At 36.2% G+C, this 19,137-nt stretch overlaps 1 protein-coding gene and 1 pseudogene across 5 annotated transcripts in view; both read right to left on the reverse strand.

Annotated features, from left to right (window-relative positions):
• Nucleotides 1-19,137, reverse strand: part of SYNE2 (spectrin repeat containing nuclear envelope protein 2) — a 326,121-nt gene that overhangs the window by 129,994 nt on the left and 176,990 nt on the right. For all 5 annotated transcript variants that reach the window (XM_041759982.1, XM_041759984.1, XM_041759987.1 and 2 more), the window contains 7 exons: nucleotides 18,006-18,161; nucleotides 16,853-17,118; nucleotides 12,682-14,791; nucleotides 10,152-10,474; nucleotides 7,663-7,807; nucleotides 6,397-6,615; nucleotides 237-502 (listed from right to left, as the gene is read on the reverse strand). In XM_041759982.1, the coding sequence (XP_041615916.1) occupies nucleotides 237-502; nucleotides 6,397-6,615; nucleotides 7,663-7,807; nucleotides 10,152-10,474; nucleotides 12,682-14,791; nucleotides 16,853-17,118; nucleotides 18,006-18,161 (3,485 nt within the window). The remainder of the gene's footprint in view (nucleotides 1-236; nucleotides 503-6,396; nucleotides 6,616-7,662; nucleotides 7,808-10,151; nucleotides 10,475-12,681; nucleotides 14,792-16,852; nucleotides 17,119-18,005; nucleotides 18,162-19,137) is intronic.
• Nucleotides 5,114-5,489, reverse strand: LOC121493757 (annotated as a pseudogene).

Raw genomic sequence — 19,137 nt, forward strand, 5'->3', positions numbered from 1 at the left:
ACAGTGGAATTATCAGATCGTATGATATCTCTATTTTTAATTTTGTGAGGAAACTCCATACTATATTCCACAGTGATGTACCATTCCAACCCTTTTTATACTTTTCTGTGTTAAACCAATTCTATCATATCATTGGTCATTATGCTATATTTTTATATTTTAAAAATTCAGTATTTTCTAAATTTTAAGCCTGAGTTGTCAGGCACGTTTTCTTAACAGTTTTTCATAAGTCTTACTTGTTGCATCGTTTCTGCATTGATGTAATCTCTTGAAATGTTGGAATAGTTTCCACAGCTTCTAAGTTTTTGGGAGCATTTTGGAGACTTCTCATGCGCTGAAAGAGTAAGGTCAGTAACAACTGCTGCTTCTCCACATTTTCTTGGTAACGGCATAAACAGTCTTGCAGGTCACAGAGCTCCTCCGTGGTGGCTGCCTCTTTTGTTTTTGAAATTTCAGGGAGATCTTCTTGAAGATTATCTAAAATAATTGCTTCTCGTTCAATCTAATTCAATAAACAAAAAAACAGAACTCAAATAACTAAAAGGTACTTCGACCATCTCAGGAGCTGAAACATACCTTGGCAATCATAATTTTTGTATACTGGCTCCTCAAAGTGTTCCTAATGCCACATCTTCGCTCAAAGTAGTATCTGTCTTCTTCTAGCGGGAATATTATTCCTCCCCTATCGGAATCCCAGAATTCCCAGCTACTGATCATGTAGATACGTGATTAAAATGAAATGTTGCTGTTGTGAGCAGAAATACTGTTGAATATTTTCATAAATAATTTCTCTCTTCTTCAGATTTCAGTTGCAGAAAGCAGTTATTTCTCTTGAAATATCTATAGGGTCACTAGAATGAGCTCCACCAAATTGCAACTACTATACAAGAATTTGGGCAACAAGTGGATAATTTTTCTACAAGTGTCTTCTTTCACATCCTATTCCTATATACTCAAAAAAGGAAGTCCAGTACTTCCTCGTTACCCTAACACCTACACCAAAGGGAAAGTAGTCCTAACCAATCAAGTATTTGTCAACATGGAGACATGCAGAACCCAGAAATACATAACATCGCATATTTGCAAAATGGAGTTCTATCACTCTTGAACTCAGAATGAAGACAGAGACAATCAGATCCCTCTAATGCACCTCTTCAAACCCTGTGGCCCTCACATCAGCTGCACCAACATTTGCCACATTCTGCCCTGGCACTGTCAACTCTTGTGCTCTAATGTTCAAACTGAGTCAGGCATCTTGCAATCTTGACTTTGCGGAATATCACACCAGTCAGCTACAGTTATTCGATAGTAATCGAAATGGTAAATGAAAACCTGGATTCCAAAGGGTAGAAAATAAAGTCTATGAACATTTAGGAATTCCAGCATAAATAAGGTTTCCAGGAGCTCAGTGGTCTAGGGCTTTCCAGAATTCCATAACGTAAAGACCAAGTAGTTCAATCCTGTGTCTCTACTATTAAGAAAGAGGCCCAGCACTGGATGTGCCCTTTGGGATTCTGGAGGCAGTATATGCTCTACTTGAGAACATTGCTCAGATCCATTTATCAGAATGCTGCCAATCTTGAGGGAGGTCTGGAGAAAAAGAGACATTGCAGCAGGGTCAGGCTTTGGTATAAGCTGCCCTGCCACTTGGGCCATATGATCCAGCTGAGTCCCTGGTCACTAGGATAGAGTATAAGTGTAGATGGCCCCTCTCCAAAAGACCTAGTTACGGAACTTATGCTTTCCATTATCTCACACCTAAATTCAGTTGGATTAGAAGTGCTAGTTCTTAGGCAAGCAGCTACAATTCCACCAGGGAATGATACAAAAAGTTTCCACTGGGTTGTTTTGCAACCTCCCTGCCAGAGAACCAGCAAGCAAAGAAAGGAATTGCTGTATTGTTAGAGACAACTGTACATCTAGGGTTTCTAATATACATCAAGTTGAAAGCAGTATGTCCATAACTTAATGGAGCATCTCTTGGTGTTTCCAAACCAGTGATAACCATAGAAGAGCAACTAGAGCAACCATGACCCATGAGTAAAACAACTAAAGCTTCTGACCATTCTTGTTCCAGTTCTCCTCATCCCCCACCCATTTCCTGAGATCTCTTTCCAAAATAAACCACCTGCCTGCAAGCCCCATCTGGCTCTCTGCTGCATGATGTAAGGTGGTTAGTGATTAAGGAGGAGAACACAAGGAGGGAGGGGGAAACAATTTTTATTAGGATAATAATTTTACTCAAAAGCCAGACAATACTTCTACTTGCAACAGATAATCAAACTGTCATACATAACATCCAATCCAACATAACTCAGCAATTAAGAGAAATGAACTATTGATACAAGCAGCAATATGCATGCATTTCCCATGCATTAAACTTAGTGATAAGATGTCGAACTCAAAAGGCACAAACTGTTCCAAGTCCATGTATATGACATTCTAGAAATGGCAAGACAGATTAATAGTTGCCAGGGGCTGGAGGTGATAGAAGGGACAGATTTCAGAGGGGCACAAGGGAACTTTTTGGGGTGATGAAAATGATCTAAATCTTCATTTAGATTCATTAGTGATCATGTGACTGTGTATATCAAAACTTAGCAAACTTCATGCTAAAAAGGATGAAGACAGTTCTCAAATCAGAAAATATTTACCACCAAAATTATGCATTCACTCTTCCATCTAGAAAAGGCTCTGCAGCTCCTGAGTGACTTCCTTTAGATACAGAATTCTAATAATATTGGTTATAAAACTTTTAGGTTCATAGTCGATTATAAAGTAGTCTAGAAAGGGAGAAGGAGCCATAGTTGCACCATAAGTAAACAGAGTGAAGGGGACTGAAAAACCTATAACCAGCAGAATTAGGAACTAGCAAAAGTCCTTTGGACTTTTGGTACATGGGGAAGAACCTAGCCTTATACCTCCAATTATCTTTGAATTTTCTCTAGCACATTACAGTCACTGAAACAAAAATGATGACTCCGAATAGGCAGATATGAACAATTAAATCAAGCAGATTCTGATTAAGAAAAAAAAACCAGGAAGGTAAAATTTTAGAGGGGGAAAAAGTAAAATTTTAATTTATATTTTAATTTACAAATGTAAACACAACATCTAAGTTTTTGAAAATCTACTTATACAAAACCTTTATCCCATAAAGATACCAGATTATTATATTACTATCCATGTCTTTAAAAAAGAAATTCATTCTGTCACATACAAAAGCACCAACCATGCTAATTGAATCTTGCATATACAGGTGTTTAGATGATATAATTTTTAAGTGGATACACGTTATTTTAAAATCCTACATCAATTTGGTGTGTACGTAAATATCATTTAAGTTGATAGCTTTGTCATTAATAACACTGGAGTGGGCGCCTGGGTGGCTCACATGGTTAAGCATCTGCCTTCTGCTCAGGTCATGATCTCCAGGTCCCAAGATCAAGCCCCATGTTGGAAGTCTGCTTCTCTCTCTCTGCCTCTCCCCCTGTTGTGCTCTCTCTCTCTCTCTCTCTCAGATGAATAAATACATCTTAAAAAATAAATAAATAAACAAATAAATAAATACATACATACATACATACATACATCAGAGTGTAAGTTTAACTTCTCTTAAAAGACTACTCGTGAATTTGGGCAAGTTACTCAATCTCACTGTGTCTCACTTTCCTCACCTACAAAATAAGGATAAAAGTATCTAGCTCATAGGACTCTGGTGAGGATAAATGATCATACACATAAAATGCTTAGAATTTTGCCCAACACATGCTCCACACCTGCCCACTGTTAAAGTTGCTGTTACTGTTATTACACGAGGGCATGTTTTGTTTGTGCTACTCTTTGAAAAACACATTCTGCTAGTAGATATTGTCAAATGAGTCTATGAATAATTACAAAGTTCTAAGTGAATGGCGTCTGAATTAACCAAATATAATTGCAAATGGGTATACAGCAATAGAGAGACAATGTAGTAAAATAGAACAAAAGCTTAGAATTAGCCTAGACCTGGGTTTGAAGAAGAGCTGTCCTTGAAGAAATGTTCATTAACTGCCCACTAAGCACAAGGGCCCGGTCAGATTCTTTTTTTTTTTTTTTTTAAGAATTTATTTATTTATTTATTTATTTATTTATTTATTTATTTATTTATGTGACACACATAGAGACAGAGAGCACAAGCAGGGGAAGTGGCAGGCAGAGGGAGAGGGAGAAGCAGGCTTCCCACAGAGCAGGGAGTCCAATGTGGGATTCGGATCCCAAGATCCACGGGATCATGACCTGAGCCAAAGGCAGATGCTTAACCGAGCCACCCAGGTGTCCCCTTCCCCGGTCAGAATCTAAAGTCAGAGCAGCGAGCAAAACAGATGCGGCCCCAGTCCACAGTTCCAGCTCAATCACTAGCAGGGAGATTGTGTGCCAACAGAAATCTCTCAGTGCCTCAGTATCCCCATTGATAAAATGGTAATAATATTTAACTCCTGAGGGCAATACAAGGATTTGGTGGCATCATGTGTGAACAGCCTTCTTAGAGACAGCACATAGCCTACTCCAGCAACTCAATGAACTGTGCCAGTATGGAAGGGAAAGAAGTGGACTAACAGCAGTAATTAACAAAGTTTCTTTGAGTTTTAAAGTTTCAAGAGTCTATTTACTAGTCAAACTCTACTAGCACTACCAAAATAATATTCATTTTCAAGAATATCAAGTTGCTTGTCTTAATTGAAGTATTTTAATTTTATGTACAAAGAGTTACCATTAAGGTAGGTGTAGGTATCTTGGACATGTGCACTGAGGTAGGGATCTTGGATGAAGGAAGATCTGAATTAACCAAATATAATTGCAAATGGGTATACAGCAATAGAGAGACAATGTAGTAAAATAGAACAAAAGCTTAGAATTAGCCTAGACCTGGGTTTGAAGAAGAGCTGTCCTTGAAGAAATGTTCATTACCTGCCCACTAAGCACAAGGGCCCGGTCAGATTCTTTTTTTTTTTAAGATTTTATTTATTTATTTATTTATTTATTTATTTATTTATTTATTTATTTATTTATTTATGTGACACACAGAGAGACAGAGAGCACAAGCAGGGGAAGTGGCAGGCAGGAAGTTCACTTAATCCAACCTAATGAAGCCTATATCCTCTCAATACTGATGGAAACACCATGGGCACATACTGAGGCCATCATTTGCAGTTCAGATCATGTTGATTTGAGCAGACATGGCAAGAACGAGAACCCTGGCCAGATTTTCTCCCATGGCTCCAAGAGAGCTGCTGGTGACCCATCTTGCTCTCTCAGATACAATGGGGCAAAAAGCAAGAACAGCAAGTTTAAAGCAGAAAAAATATGCTATGCTAAACATTTATATTTCAAAACTTGTGACCTACCTCCAATCAAGTATTGATTCACTGTATTTCTCTCTTAAGTAAATTTAGCAGGAATTTTGACTTGAATAAGAGAGAAGGGTTTTCATTAATGTCCCAATTTGTACTTCGTTTATACCTGATCCTTTAGAAAGATTAACAAACACCCTAAGATAATTTTATACTATTTAAAATTTTCTTTTTAAATATATGTGATGGCCTAAGTCCTGAACCATGCTTAAATTAACATCTCTGATTGATATATACTATGAAGGTTTTCTTTAAGAGAGTCTTCACAAAGAGCATCAAACATATTTTTAAGTCCATAGTTAACAATTAATTGAAGTTAATTTCTATAGTTAACCATTGCAGTTAACTTCGAAATTAGTTTGTTATTATGACTATTACTTAATTCTAACCTTTAGTGTTATATAGTCATTTTTAAGAGGGGTTAACTCAGATGCACAATAAAGAATTTAAAGCTCAAATGAGCAAGTACTTATTTATAAGTATTGCCTGATACCAAAAAAAAAAAGGCACTATTAGGAAAGAATTTGAATCATTTCTTGGGGATTATTTTGCTAGGACCTGACCTCTACAAACATTTATGTATTAGGTATATATGATAAAAAAAAAATGGTACTACCGGTTGAGGACTTGTTTTACATAAAAACAAAGCGAAAGTAATAAAACAATTTAAATGACATTCGCTAGGAAACTGGCTTGATCCTTAAAAACAAAGCACTTGGGATCCCTGGGTGGCGCAGCGGTTTGGCGCCTGCCTTTGGCCCAGGGCGCGATCCTGGAGACCCAGGATCGAATCCCACATCAGGCTCCCAGTGCATGGAGCCTGCTTCTCCCTCTGCCTATGTCTCTGCCTCTCTCTCTCTCTCTCTCTCTCTGTGACTATCATAAAATAAAAAAATAAAAATTAAAAAAAAAAAAGCTGTAAAGTATTTCTTTGGTTGGATATACCGTCATTTATAAAAAAAAAAAAACAAAAAACAAAAAAAAAAAAAAACAAAGCACTTACTTCTTCACTGACAAATTTCCACTCCTGCTTCAGCTCTTCACACCACAGCTCCCATTCTTTAGCAGCCTCCAACAAACTCAACCATTTGTCCCACAGAGCCAGTGTAGTTCTGAGCAAACACCTGTCATCACTGTCTGTGCACATGGGTCTCAGGTGTCTGAGGACCTGACGTAGTTCCATGAACTCTTCTTTGGTTGATAAAAGATTTGAACCCAAGGTCTTAGGAAAGAAAAGGAAAAGTAAGAATATAATGTCTATTAATTTTTCTGAAACTTATGAACTTCTTAAAATTTGGAACTATTGATGATTTTACAACATCTATAAGTATTAAATAATCTATATTCTAGACCTTTTGAAAGCCAATTTGAAACAGTTAAGAATTAACTATGTATTATTTTGTTGCACATTAGTTTGGAACCATGGTGACAAAAATGACCCATAAACCAATTCTTCCAAGTAAGAAAGTATAAACATTCTAAAAGTCCCATTGTTATTTTAAACTTGAATCTCATTATTTTTACTAGTTTGTTAATTTGCATAAGGCTTATCAACCACCAATGCATTATTTAGGGGTTTTGTGTTTGTTTGTTTGGGGATAGATGTTAGGCACAGATGATTTCCAACGGCTTCATTCAAATTCTAATAACATAATACCATAGATTCTAACAGATGAAAATAAGCCAAAACAAAAATTACAGAGGAAGAATAAGAAGTAGCCAGAGTTAAAACTTATGATAGTTGCTTTAAATTCTCTGTCATTGATCCAGCAACATCCAACAAAATAACATAAAAAGTGACACTTTAGAAATAGCGATCCCTGGGGCAACTGAGTGGCTGAGTTGGTTGAGCATCGCACTCTTATTTCCGCCCAGGGCTTGATCTGAGATCTAGCCCCATGGCGGGTGCTCCGTGGGAGTCTGCTTGAGAGTCTCTCTCTCTCTCCCTCTACCTTCCCAACTGCCTGCTCACGCACACACTCTCTCTAAAGTAAATAAATAAATCTTAAAAAAAAAAAAAAAAGAAAGAAAAAGAAAAAGAGAAAGAAAGTGATCACTAAGAATAGTCCCGTGAACCCAACTGATGAAATCTCTCAGAACCACTGTTTAATGTTTCCCCTTGGTGTTTGGTTTGGGGTATTTTCTTCAGTGTATAACTCACATGCAAGATTTCTATGGTCACAACAAAGCCACATTCCCTGCTGCCACCACCTGCTCTTCCTATCAATATTCTACATAGTCTTACTGAAGATTTGCAAATTACTATTACCTTGCTCTGTTCCACGCGCTCTAAAGCTTCTTTGTAAGATACTGGCAACGGAAACATGGACTGCCCAAGAACTGTCTCCATTTGGCTTAAGTTAGTGCAAACTTTCTCCTTAATTTTTCTATACCATTTGTAATTCTCAAGACACCTAGGAAACACAGGGGAAAAAAAGTGGTATTAAATTTTATTTGGTACAATAAATTTTGGACTTCCCAGAATGAATTCTACATACTTAATAAAAAAAAGTAGAATGTAATTCTCTTTTTGCTATTCAATGTTTTTCACCCAATTTTTATTGACTATCTCCTCCTCACAGGGACCTGTATAAGGCTTTTAATGCAAACTTAACAGGCAGATAAGACTTCTCAAAACAGCTAAACTGTAAAAACTGCATTCTTTAACACTGCTAATAAAGTATAAATTCTTCATTAAAATTCTGAATGACAATTCTTGTAGAAAACCACTTGGTCTTAAAAATGCTCATTTCTTTTGAACCATTAATTCAACTTCCACAATTTATCTTAAGGAATTAATTCTCACAGTAGAAATTTATCCTAAATTTGGTAAAACCTTCTGCATAATAAAATCTTTTTACTCATTAAACTATTAATTAAATTGGAACAAACTTTATATGTAACAAAAGATATGGTTCAGTAAATTACAAAGATCCATTTTATAAAATATTTTATAGCAAATACAATTACTTTTAGGAAGTTTTGCACAATAAGGGAAAGAGAACATGTTATACAGTCACAGGAAAGCAGCAGCATATTTTTATAGAGCATAATGTGAGATATTAAAAAACTATTCATTTACTATGAATAAAATTGTATGTATAAAACTGGTAGCCTAAATCCCTCACTGAAAACAATTAAAACTCAGTATCAAATATATATTTTTTTAAATTATTAAAATATAATAATAAACTGGAAAGGAATTCAGGTATATTCACAGGCCCCAAACTATATGAAAGTGGAAATATAAGAGAAATAAGCTGAGACCTAGGGACAGTTTTTCACTTTGATGGCATTTGCTAAGTTTTAGTTTTATTAACCTTTCCCTGGAATGCTGGAGGACAGAAGATAAACCATCAATCCAGGATAGGTATTTAATAGGAAACCCTCTCTGTAAAGATATTTGTAACTTATGTAATAAAAGACTAGCTTCCAATATATAGCATAAATACCTACAAATCAATAAAAAAAAAAAAAGGATGAGCAACCCAATAAAAATTGGGCAATGGCTTGAACAGGCATTTTTCAGAAGATGAAATATGAAAGACCAAGAAATACTCAAAAAAGAAGCTCAAATATATTAATAATAATAGAGATGCAAATTAGAACCACAATGAAATATCACTTCTCAACCATCAGACTGGCAAAAATTAAATCTCTCTTGGGACACCTGAGTGGCTCAGTTTGGTTAAGACTCTGACTTCAACTCAGGTAGTGATCGTAGGGTCCTGGAATGGAGTCTACTTGTCCTTCTGCCCTTCTCTTAACTCATGCTCTCTTTATCTCTCTCTAATAAATAAAATCTTAAAAAAAAAATTAAATCTCCCAACATCAAGTATTGGTGAGGATATGAAATAGTTGGAACATGGAATGTTATTGGAACAATTGTCTGAATAGAAGTTGGGATGCCTGGGTGGCTCAGAGGTTGAGCGTCTATCTTCAGCTCAGGGCGTGATCCCTACTCTGGGGACTGAGTCCCCCATCAGGCTCCCTGCGAGGAGCCTGCTTCTCCCTCTGCCTATGTCTCTGCTCTGTCTGCGTGTCTCTCATGCATAAATAAATAATATATTTAAAAAGAATAAATAAATAAGTAAAATCATTTGGCATTTAAAATGTAAGGTGTGCAAACTTTTTCACCCAATAATCATAATCCTTGGTATATAGTCCAGGGAAGCTCTTACATTTAAAAATGTTCCCTTTGGCCCTATTTGTAAGTACAAAGACTAGAAAAACCTAAATGTCTATCAATGGCTGGCTGACTGAATTTTGCTATAGATAAGAACATGAATAAACTTCAGCATCATAATGATGAATTTGAAAAAAAATGAAGTGACAGATGAATACATATACATGAAAATGTGCCACACACACACACACAGTAAAAATGTTTTAAAAAGGAAGAAAATGGTAAATAAACAATTGGGCATAATGGTTAATTCTGAGAAGAGGAAAGGACCACACAAGAAAATGCAAGTCATGATGTTTACCTTTGAACTTCTGGGTACAAAGCTGTTTGTTTTATCATTAGTCTTTTATATCACATGCAGACTTTTATAAACATTCTGTTGTATGGGCTCAATATCAAAAACAAAAAAAAGGTAAAATATACAATAAAACATTCGCTATGGTTTTCTATAGGTAATGATTTTTCAACTTCTCCAGACTTTTGAAATTATTTCTATGTGTCAATGTTAATTATAAAGAAAAATAAATCTTAATTTTGTTCTTAAAGCATTACCTTTAGAAAGAAGTACGTACCTTTCTATTTCACTTTTCTTTACTTTGGCTGCCTCCCTCATGGCTGAGTCCTTAGAAACTAATTCCTGTAAAGTATACTGGAGTTGTTGTTTGGCTTCAGGGCTGGATATAGTTCCCAGTTTCTCAGTGAGGTCCTGGATGTCTGCCATTGTGGATTGTAATTCCTCTTGTTTCCAGTAAGACATCTCCAGTGGTTCTTCTGGATTATCAAGGTCTACTTTATGGGATACAACAATGGCTTCGCAGGCAGTAAAGATCCCCATTGCCCTGGTGACTGCCTCGTTATAGCGTGTCATACTTTCATAAGCATCATTCAAGACATCCTGGTGAATAGAAGAGTAAACGTTGTGACAAAGCTGTCAAACTTTGGGGATTTATATCATTCTTGAATTTTTGTAGTGCATTCATAATATGTCTCAGTCTTAAAAGGGTTAGCATCTTCTACTTTTAGTTTGACAATATTATCCTATATTTAAAGACAAATGACTTTGCATAAAGAAAAATTATTTCCAGATTTGCTAAGAAGTCTACTGTAAATTAAAAAATGCATTTTATGAATCATGTCTGATGAACTCTTCTGTTCTACAACTCTTCTGTTACACTATGAATTAAATAAAATAATTGAATATATTTAATGTATATAACTTTAACCAATATTTGTTGGGAGGGAGGAATTAAAAGAAAACACACAAAATCCCCCCAGATTTTTTGTGGTTTTTAAAAAAACTTAATTAATTTTAAATAAGTTCTACACCCAACATGGGACTCAAACTCACAACCCTGAGATCAAGACCTGAGCTAAGATCAAGACTGATCTTAACTGACTAAGCCACCTTGGTGCCCCACCCATCTTGTGTTTTTAAATAAATGGTTCTGCCACTAACTTAAGTTTTGAGTGCATTACTTAATGCCTCCAGACCTTAGTCTTCTTACTGAAATAACAAATAGTTGAAATAAATAACTTTATTTTTATTCTTTTTAAGATTTTATTTATGTATTCATAAGAGACACACAGAGAGAGGCAGAGACACAGGCAGAGGGAGAAGCAGGCTCCATGCAGGGAGCCCGATGTGGGACTCGATCCCGCGTCTCCGGGATCACACCCTGAGCCAAAGGCAGACGCTCAACTGCTGAGCCACCTAGGCTTACAATAAATAATTTTAAAGGTCCCTCCAGTCCAGTTCTAATCCTATTATTTTGGAGATTTATGTCATTGTTTCTGGAAACTATTAAAATCAAGTAGAGAAGTACTGAATTTACTCAATATTTGTTAAGTACCAATTTAAAGAACATACTAGAATTCATAATATGACTACACTTCTATAGCATTTATACATATCAAAATATTTCAGATATAAAAATATTTCAAATATATTATCTAATAAGTTTGAGTTAAAAAAGGGAGTTAATTTTCCCATTCTATAAATTTTATGCAACAAATTCTAAAAACACAGTGAAAGGCATTATATTAAGCACAAGGTTCCAATAATGCCTAAGCTGTCTATCCAATTAGTGCAGAAAAGGAGGGAATATGATGAGTCATTCTGTAACATAAGTCAGAACACCTCTCCTGTTTAAAGGATCAGACTAAATATTTTAGGCTTTGCATGCCACCTGGGCTATCACAACTACTCAACCCTGCCGATGTAGCAAGAAAGCAGCCATAGACATTCTCTAAAAAAATTAGCATGGCCAAGATCCAATAAAACTTTATTTACAAAATCAGGCACTGTGGGCAGATTTGGCCCATGAGTCTTTATTTAATGACCCCCACTTAAAATCTGACGATCTTGATGCAAATCCTGCCTGGGGGCACCTGGGTGGCTCAGTGGTTGAGCGTCTGCTTTTGGCTCAGGTTGTGGTTCCAGGGTCCTGGGATGGAGTCCCACATCTGGCTACCGGCAGGAAGCCCCTCTGCTTATGTCTCTGCTTTTCTCTCTCTCTCTGTGTGTGTTTCTTATGAATGAATGAATAAATGAATAAATGAATGAATGAATGAATGAATATAAATTTAAAAATAAAAATCCTGGTTCTGTTACTGCTGCAAGAACTGGGAAAACAGTTGATGTTCCTGAACTTAAATTTCTTTATTTTAAAATGGGTCTAATAATAGCATCCACTTCCCAGATTCTCTGTGAAGATTAAAAATAAACTACTCAGCACAGTGCCTAGACACTGAAAGTTCTAAATAGATGTGGAGTTATTATCGTATGTTCTTTGCACTACACCGTCTTTCTTCCATTAGGCCTATTTCTAAAAATTAAACAAAGCTCTACTGAGCTTAGACTACATGGGATATAGAAAAAAAGGGTGTCACACTCCTCTTTCCCATCTATAATGCACTGTATTCAGATGTAAAATGAGTTGGGATCATAAGATGGTTTACTGAAAGTTTTTAAAATGGCTCTTCTATGGAAAATGTTCATGTAGAACCTCAAACTTCTTGAGAAGCACACATACTAAGTAAAACCTCAAACCATGAAATACAAAGAAATGCATTAACCACTTAATTAAGAAAAAAGCCCCTTACTGTGCGTAAATCAATGCTTGTATTAAGCTGCATGTGAAGATCTTCAATGTCATGCAATTTTGTCTCCACTTCAAAAGTTTCCAAAGAATTTTCTTCTCTTTGCTTCTCAATAAGGGTCATAGCTTTCAAGCTATCCATTTCCACCTGAACTTGCTCTTGAAATGCTTCACAATTCTCCTTCTCATTTTGAATATGTTCAATGTCCAAATTTATGAGTAAAGGCTGCTGTAACTGAGACTTTATCTGATTCAAAACATGTAAGGAACTTTCCAGTTTGTCCTGAAAATTCTTTTCACCCATTTCCTTTGGTTGGGATTCTAGTACTTTGTCTTGGAGAATCTTGTGTAACTTGTCATTTTCTTCCACACACAGCTTTATTTGCAGGATTTCTTTCTCTTTGAATGAGTCATCAAAGGTCTTACTTTGATTTAAATTCTTTATCATCTCTTGACACAAGCACATGGCTTTCTCAATTCTGCGCTGCAAAATTTGAGCACTGAGCAGACTGCTTGCCGGGGAGGCATGGGGCATTTCCAGTAGTGCTTCAGCCCTTGTCTTAATTTGCAAATCCATAGCCCTCAGTTTACTAAGTGATGCTTGATATTTGTCACGTTCTGCCACAAGTGTGTCCAGCTGCTTAATTTTTTCTTCAAGTTCCTTTTCTTTTTCAAATACTTGGGCTTGTAATTGGTCAAGCTGGGAAGAATCCCAGTTTAGACCTAGAGAGTCAAACACTTCTTTGAGTTTCAGTACCTGTAGGATGCGAGACTGAACACCAGTGATTAGGTCTTTAAGACTATACAGCTCCTCCTTCACATCTTCATGTATTTCTTGATTTAGTGGCAGCTCACTGTGCTGTATATGGTCAACCTCCTTCTGAAGCACAGATGCCTTTTCATGGTATTCTCTGTAAAAATGTATCTTGCGTTCTACTTCATTGCATTTATTTTGTATGACTCTTTGTGTTCTGTTAGCTCTAGTCTTCAGATTTTTCAGTTGGTCACCCAGAAATAATCTTTCAAACACACATAGATCCTTGCAGACGTCTGCCTGTTCCTGAAGGCGAGCTGAGATTACACTCTCTGCTTCTTGCAACGCCTCCTGAGAACTCGTCAAAGTGACATGCTCCTGTTCTAGTTCAGGTTCTGTGGATGCTGTTTTCATCTTGGGAATGATCTGTGCTTCATTTTCCTGAAGTGAAAGTTGAAGCTTCTCTATTACTGCAATAAATCTGTTTCTTTCTTCCAATTTAAATTCTAATTGCTGTGATCTTTCAGTTGACTTTAAAATCAGCATTTGGTATTGATTCTGTAAGTCTTGTAGGAGGTGATTTAAATCATTGCTCTCATCTGCTGTAAGGTTAGGAATATTCTTTTTGACCTCTTCTACCAATGACTCTACAGCCTGCTGCTTATCCAGAATGCCATCGTGTTTAACCTTGCATTTTCTGATCTGGGAAAGAATATCATCCGGGAAAAGGGAAATGGTAGGGGTGAGTTCACCTAGCAGATTCTTGACCCACTGGATAATCTCTTTCATCTTGTTCCTTACTTCACACTTTTTGATCTGATTTTCCACCTTTATGTTTAACGGCTCCAAGGCTTCTAATTGCTTCTGCAGATTATTCATTGCATCTTCCAAAGCATTCTTTTCTTTTTCCCCCCAAATCCTCTTCATCTGAAATTCAGCTTGCCCTTTTAAAACAGAAAATTGATGTTTCATATTCTGGAGTTCAGTGGCCAAGGCAATTGTGTTTGGGCCCCCATCCTGTTCTTCCATAGAGTTCAGCCCTAACTGTAGACTTTGCTGCTGCTGCTGCTGCTGCTGTATGGAAATTCCAAGGTCTTGGATCTGATTCATCAGAAGCATAAATTCATCATGTTCCACTACTTGCTGAGAATACTTCTTTTGAGCCAGTTGTTCCACTTGTTCCCAGCTATTTACGAGTTGCTTGATCTGACTTTCCAATAACTTCTTATCCATGTCAGTCAGACAGTTCGATACATTTTCCCATTCAGTTTTCATCCTGCTTAAAGAATCTTTCTCTTTTTCTATTGATGCTAGGAATTGTTTAATTTTGTCCAGATAGGTTGCACTGTCCAGTGGTCCCCTAAAAAAAAGAAGGGAAAAATGGAGCTTCTTTATACTTATTACATATCAACATGAGGTTAGAGATCATTAAAAGAAATTAATTCTTCTATGAATTCCCAGAAGAGAAGATAAGGTTGTCTATTAAAGCACTCTGTCCTTAAAATAAAAATCAGAATCTGGTTTAGTGTGGCTTTCAATTAGTGTATGACGATGTACAAAGCTTATCTATAAAATATGTATCATAAAAATGCAGAACCAGGATGCCTGGGTGGCTCAGCGGTTGGGCGCATCCTGCCTTCAGCTCAGGGCATGATCCTGGAGTACCAGGATCGAGTCCACATTGGGCTTCTTGCATGGAGCCTGCTTCTCCCTCTGCCTATGTGCCTGCTTCTCTCTTTCTGTGTCTCTCATGAATAAATAAATAAAATCTTTTTTAAAAAATGCAGAACCACAGGAAAGGAGTGAAGAGTGAAGGGAACAACGTATGTAAAAGTACTCTGTAACCGTAAAGAACTTGCACAAAGCTGAGTCTGGGACTAAGAAATTACTCCATCTTCCAACCACTTTGTTGTCGTTTTGCCAACAATAATGGCTAAGAGAGTATAATCATCAGGCTAATATTTTTAATATAAAACTGTTTCCTCAAAGGGATATCACTGAAAGTAAATCCCATTAAGGCAAAACTATAACATCAACCTTTTTACCTTTTATTTTATTTTTTAGTTATTTATTCATGAGAGACAAGAGAAAGAGGCAGAGACATAGGCAAAGGGAGAAGCAGGCTCCCCCCTGGGGAGCCCGATGCGGGACTCGATCCCAGGACTCTGGGATCACACCCTGAGCCAAAGGCAGAGGCTCAATCACTGAGCCACCCAGGTGCCCCAAATCAACATTTTTAATAGTAAGAAAGGGTTTACACAATAAGATTATATCTTTATTTTATTTTCCATTATTTTCAAAGCCAAAAGGAATATATGTATGTAAAGAAAAAAACATTAGGATAGATACATATTCAGTATTTCCAAACTATTTAAACCAATTATGCTGATACTAAGCAACTATATACATAGGATATTTCTCTCCACCCCCATAGTTTAGAATAAACTCTTGACACAAAAGAGTGCTGAATTACATAGAATTTAAATAGATTTGGCAGAATTTCACGTGAATTAAGAAATTAATTTGTAAAAAAAAATATAATTTAATTGTAAAATTAATACAAATAATATAAAATTTATTGCCTGAAACCAACAGTTTTCTTCAATGGCCTCCATATGGAATTAATTTCATACTGTAGTATTAAAATCATATCCTGGGATCCCTGGGTGGCTCAGCGATGTAGCGTCTGTCTTCGGCCCAGGGCGTGATCCTAGAGTCCCAGGATTGAGTCCCACATCAGGCGTCTGCATGCAGCCTGCTTCTCCCTCTGCCTGTGTCTCTGCCTCTCCCTCTCTCTCTCTCTCTCTCTCTGTGTTTGTCTCTCATGAATAAATAAAATCTTAAAAAAATAATAATAATAATAAATAAATAAAATCATATCCTTTCATAGTATACATTCTTAAAACCCTGGGCCTGTCCATGGCAGTGAAGCTTATGCTTGAATAAAAAGAATGCAAGTTCTAAATTCTTTTTTTTATGATTTATTTATTTTAAAGATTTTATTTATTTACCTATTTATTTGAGAGACAAAGAGAGAGAGAGCAAGAGTGGGAAGGGCAGAGGGAGATGGAGAATCTCAAGTAGACTCCATGCTCAGCGTGGAGTGCTACGCAGGGCTCAATCCCATAACCATGAGATCACAACCTAGCCTAGACTAAGAGTCAGATGCTCAAATGACTGCACCACCCAGGCACCCCTATTTATTTAAGAGAGAGAGAGAGAGAGAAAGAGAGGGCAAGTAAATGGCGGGGCAGGGGGCAGAAAGAGAAAAATCCTGAAGGAGACTCCCTGCTGAGTGTAGAACCTGATGTGGGCTGGATCCAAGGATTCTGAGATCATAACCTGAGCCAAAACCAAGGGCCAGATGCTCAACCAACTGAGCCACCCAGGTGCCTCACAAGTCCTAAATTCTCATACTTACACTTTTAGACTTTCCTTTTCCATCAGCAAGGCTTTCACTGAGGATTCAACTGCAGCAAGGTGCTCCTGAAAATTGTTAAGGAGTTCATATTGGCTTTCTTTCTTTTTCTTCAAAGTAATAAGTGCCTGAAGCAGACTGTCCAAGTGGTGCACTGAATATCTTGTACTGTGAAGAACCAAGGCACTTGCTTCTGCTTTATTGAGACATTCAGTTTGTTCTAGTGGTTCAGTAGCTATTTTCTTTGCTTCCAACTGGGCATATAATTCCTAAAAACAAGTCAAGGAAGTCAATAAATACATAGTCCCTCATTTACTCATTAATTTCTTTCTTTCCAGTAACACATTACATCCCAAGAATAGGTTTTAAATATTTCATTTGCACACAGAGAAACTAAGGTGCTGACATTTAAAAGCTTTTTTCACTAGAATCATGTTAAAATCTAGATTGAAACTCACAATTGGTCTAGCATTTAATAGCAATTAGATTTCCCTATTATGTTAAAAGGTTCTGCATGTCTAAAGGAAGATTTATTTTTTTCAAGTTGTTCTAGATTTATATACACTCCATTTATATCCATCCGTTATTTATATATATAAATAAGATATATATAATATTTTTATTATTTACATACATCACCCCTCTTTCCTATTTTAAATACATGTTTACAGCCATGCAAACTCAGTTAAAATTGTAGGGGTAATTTTTTAAAAAACATGGCCATGTATCGGACTTTTAGATTATATAGCTATTAAGTACATAAATATATAAACATAGTTATGTAAGCACAGCTGTAAAAACAAAGGAGCATCCCATAATGTTGATAATTAGAAAAAGTAAACTTGTCAGAATATGAAGAATACATCTAAGAAGAGGAACGATAAGTCAGAATTTCCAAATTTTGTTACTAAATAAGTAAGTTTTTAGTAACTTCATGAAAAAGACTAATGTTCATTAAACTCTTCCACTTTTTAAATGGAAAGATTTATACAACTTACTGATTAGTACATAATTATATAGTTACCAAATTGATCATCAGGCAAAGGTTAAATAAGACTTTCATTCTGTGCAAGCAAGTTACTGGTAATTAAAATATATTGTATTGCACTGGATAAATGATGCAATCATGTTGTCAATGTTTTTCTTGTTTCCATACCTCTATCTCTTTTAATTGTTCATTTCTTAACATAACATCTAATTCTAAAGGTTGATTTTGCAGCTCATTGACTTTATGCTCATCTTCAGTGTTTTTCATGCTTTCTTGAACATTGAGAGAAAGTTGTTTTGACAAAACCACTTCCACAGCTGAATTCTGAAAACATAAAAAGATTAATTGCTGAATAATCTACCTTACCTTACAAATAAATAATATTTCTTTTTCTTGGTGAAAACATTCTAGTTCCTTCTATTTACTCAGATTAAAGACTTTCCAAAAGTATCTTTGGGCACCATCAAAAATTTCCATACACTACTTAATGCTGTTGTCGATATCATATGAAAAAAGGCCTTTTTTGGCAAGATAGTATAGGATCTATGATTATATCATGAGGCGCAGTCAAGTCGTAAGGAAAGAAAACGGATATGGAAAAACAAAAGTTCCAAAGTTTATGCTTAGTATTCACTGTGATGCAGAGGGCAGGGCAAAGAACCAGCATTCAACATTACCTACTGATAGTTTAAAATAGTAAGTGGAGAGATGGCAGGAACACCAAGATTTCATGGTATTAAGAATGAATTATTCCTTAAACCAATTAGTAGTAAGAATTCCAAGCTGGGTAAGGCAGGTTATCTATATAGGAATGTGATCTTTTCTGAAACCTACAAGAACTTGAGTTTCTCATAGGGTACACAGAACACCTGCTTCATTCATTCATTCATTCATTCATTCTTTTTTTTTTTTTTTTTTTAAGATTTTATTTGTTTATTCTTGAGAGATGCAGAGAGAGAGGCAGAGACAAGAGAAGCAGGCTCCATGCAGGGAGCCCAATATGGAACTTGATCCCGGGACTCCAGGATCATGCCCTGAGCCGAAGGCAGATGTTCAACCACGAGCCACCCAAGTGTCCCTCATTTGTGCTTTTAACAAATATTTGTTGAGTATGTAAATGTCCCAGGTGCCATGTCCATAATTTTAAAAGATTTCCATTATTTTGGTAAGGTATTAGTTTTTATCTTCCAGTTACTTTATAAATGAAATACCATTTGATTTTGGCATATCAGTAAGGTCTATATCAAGTCTGTGAATAAGATGTGTCCACATTTCCCAACAAGGTAGAAATTGTTGTCAT

Source organism: Vulpes lagopus, chromosome 6 (assembly GCF_018345385.1).
Source record: "Vulpes lagopus strain Blue_001 chromosome 6, ASM1834538v1, whole genome shotgun sequence".
NCBI classification, from domain to species: Eukaryota; Metazoa; Chordata; class Mammalia; order Carnivora; family Canidae; genus Vulpes; species Vulpes lagopus.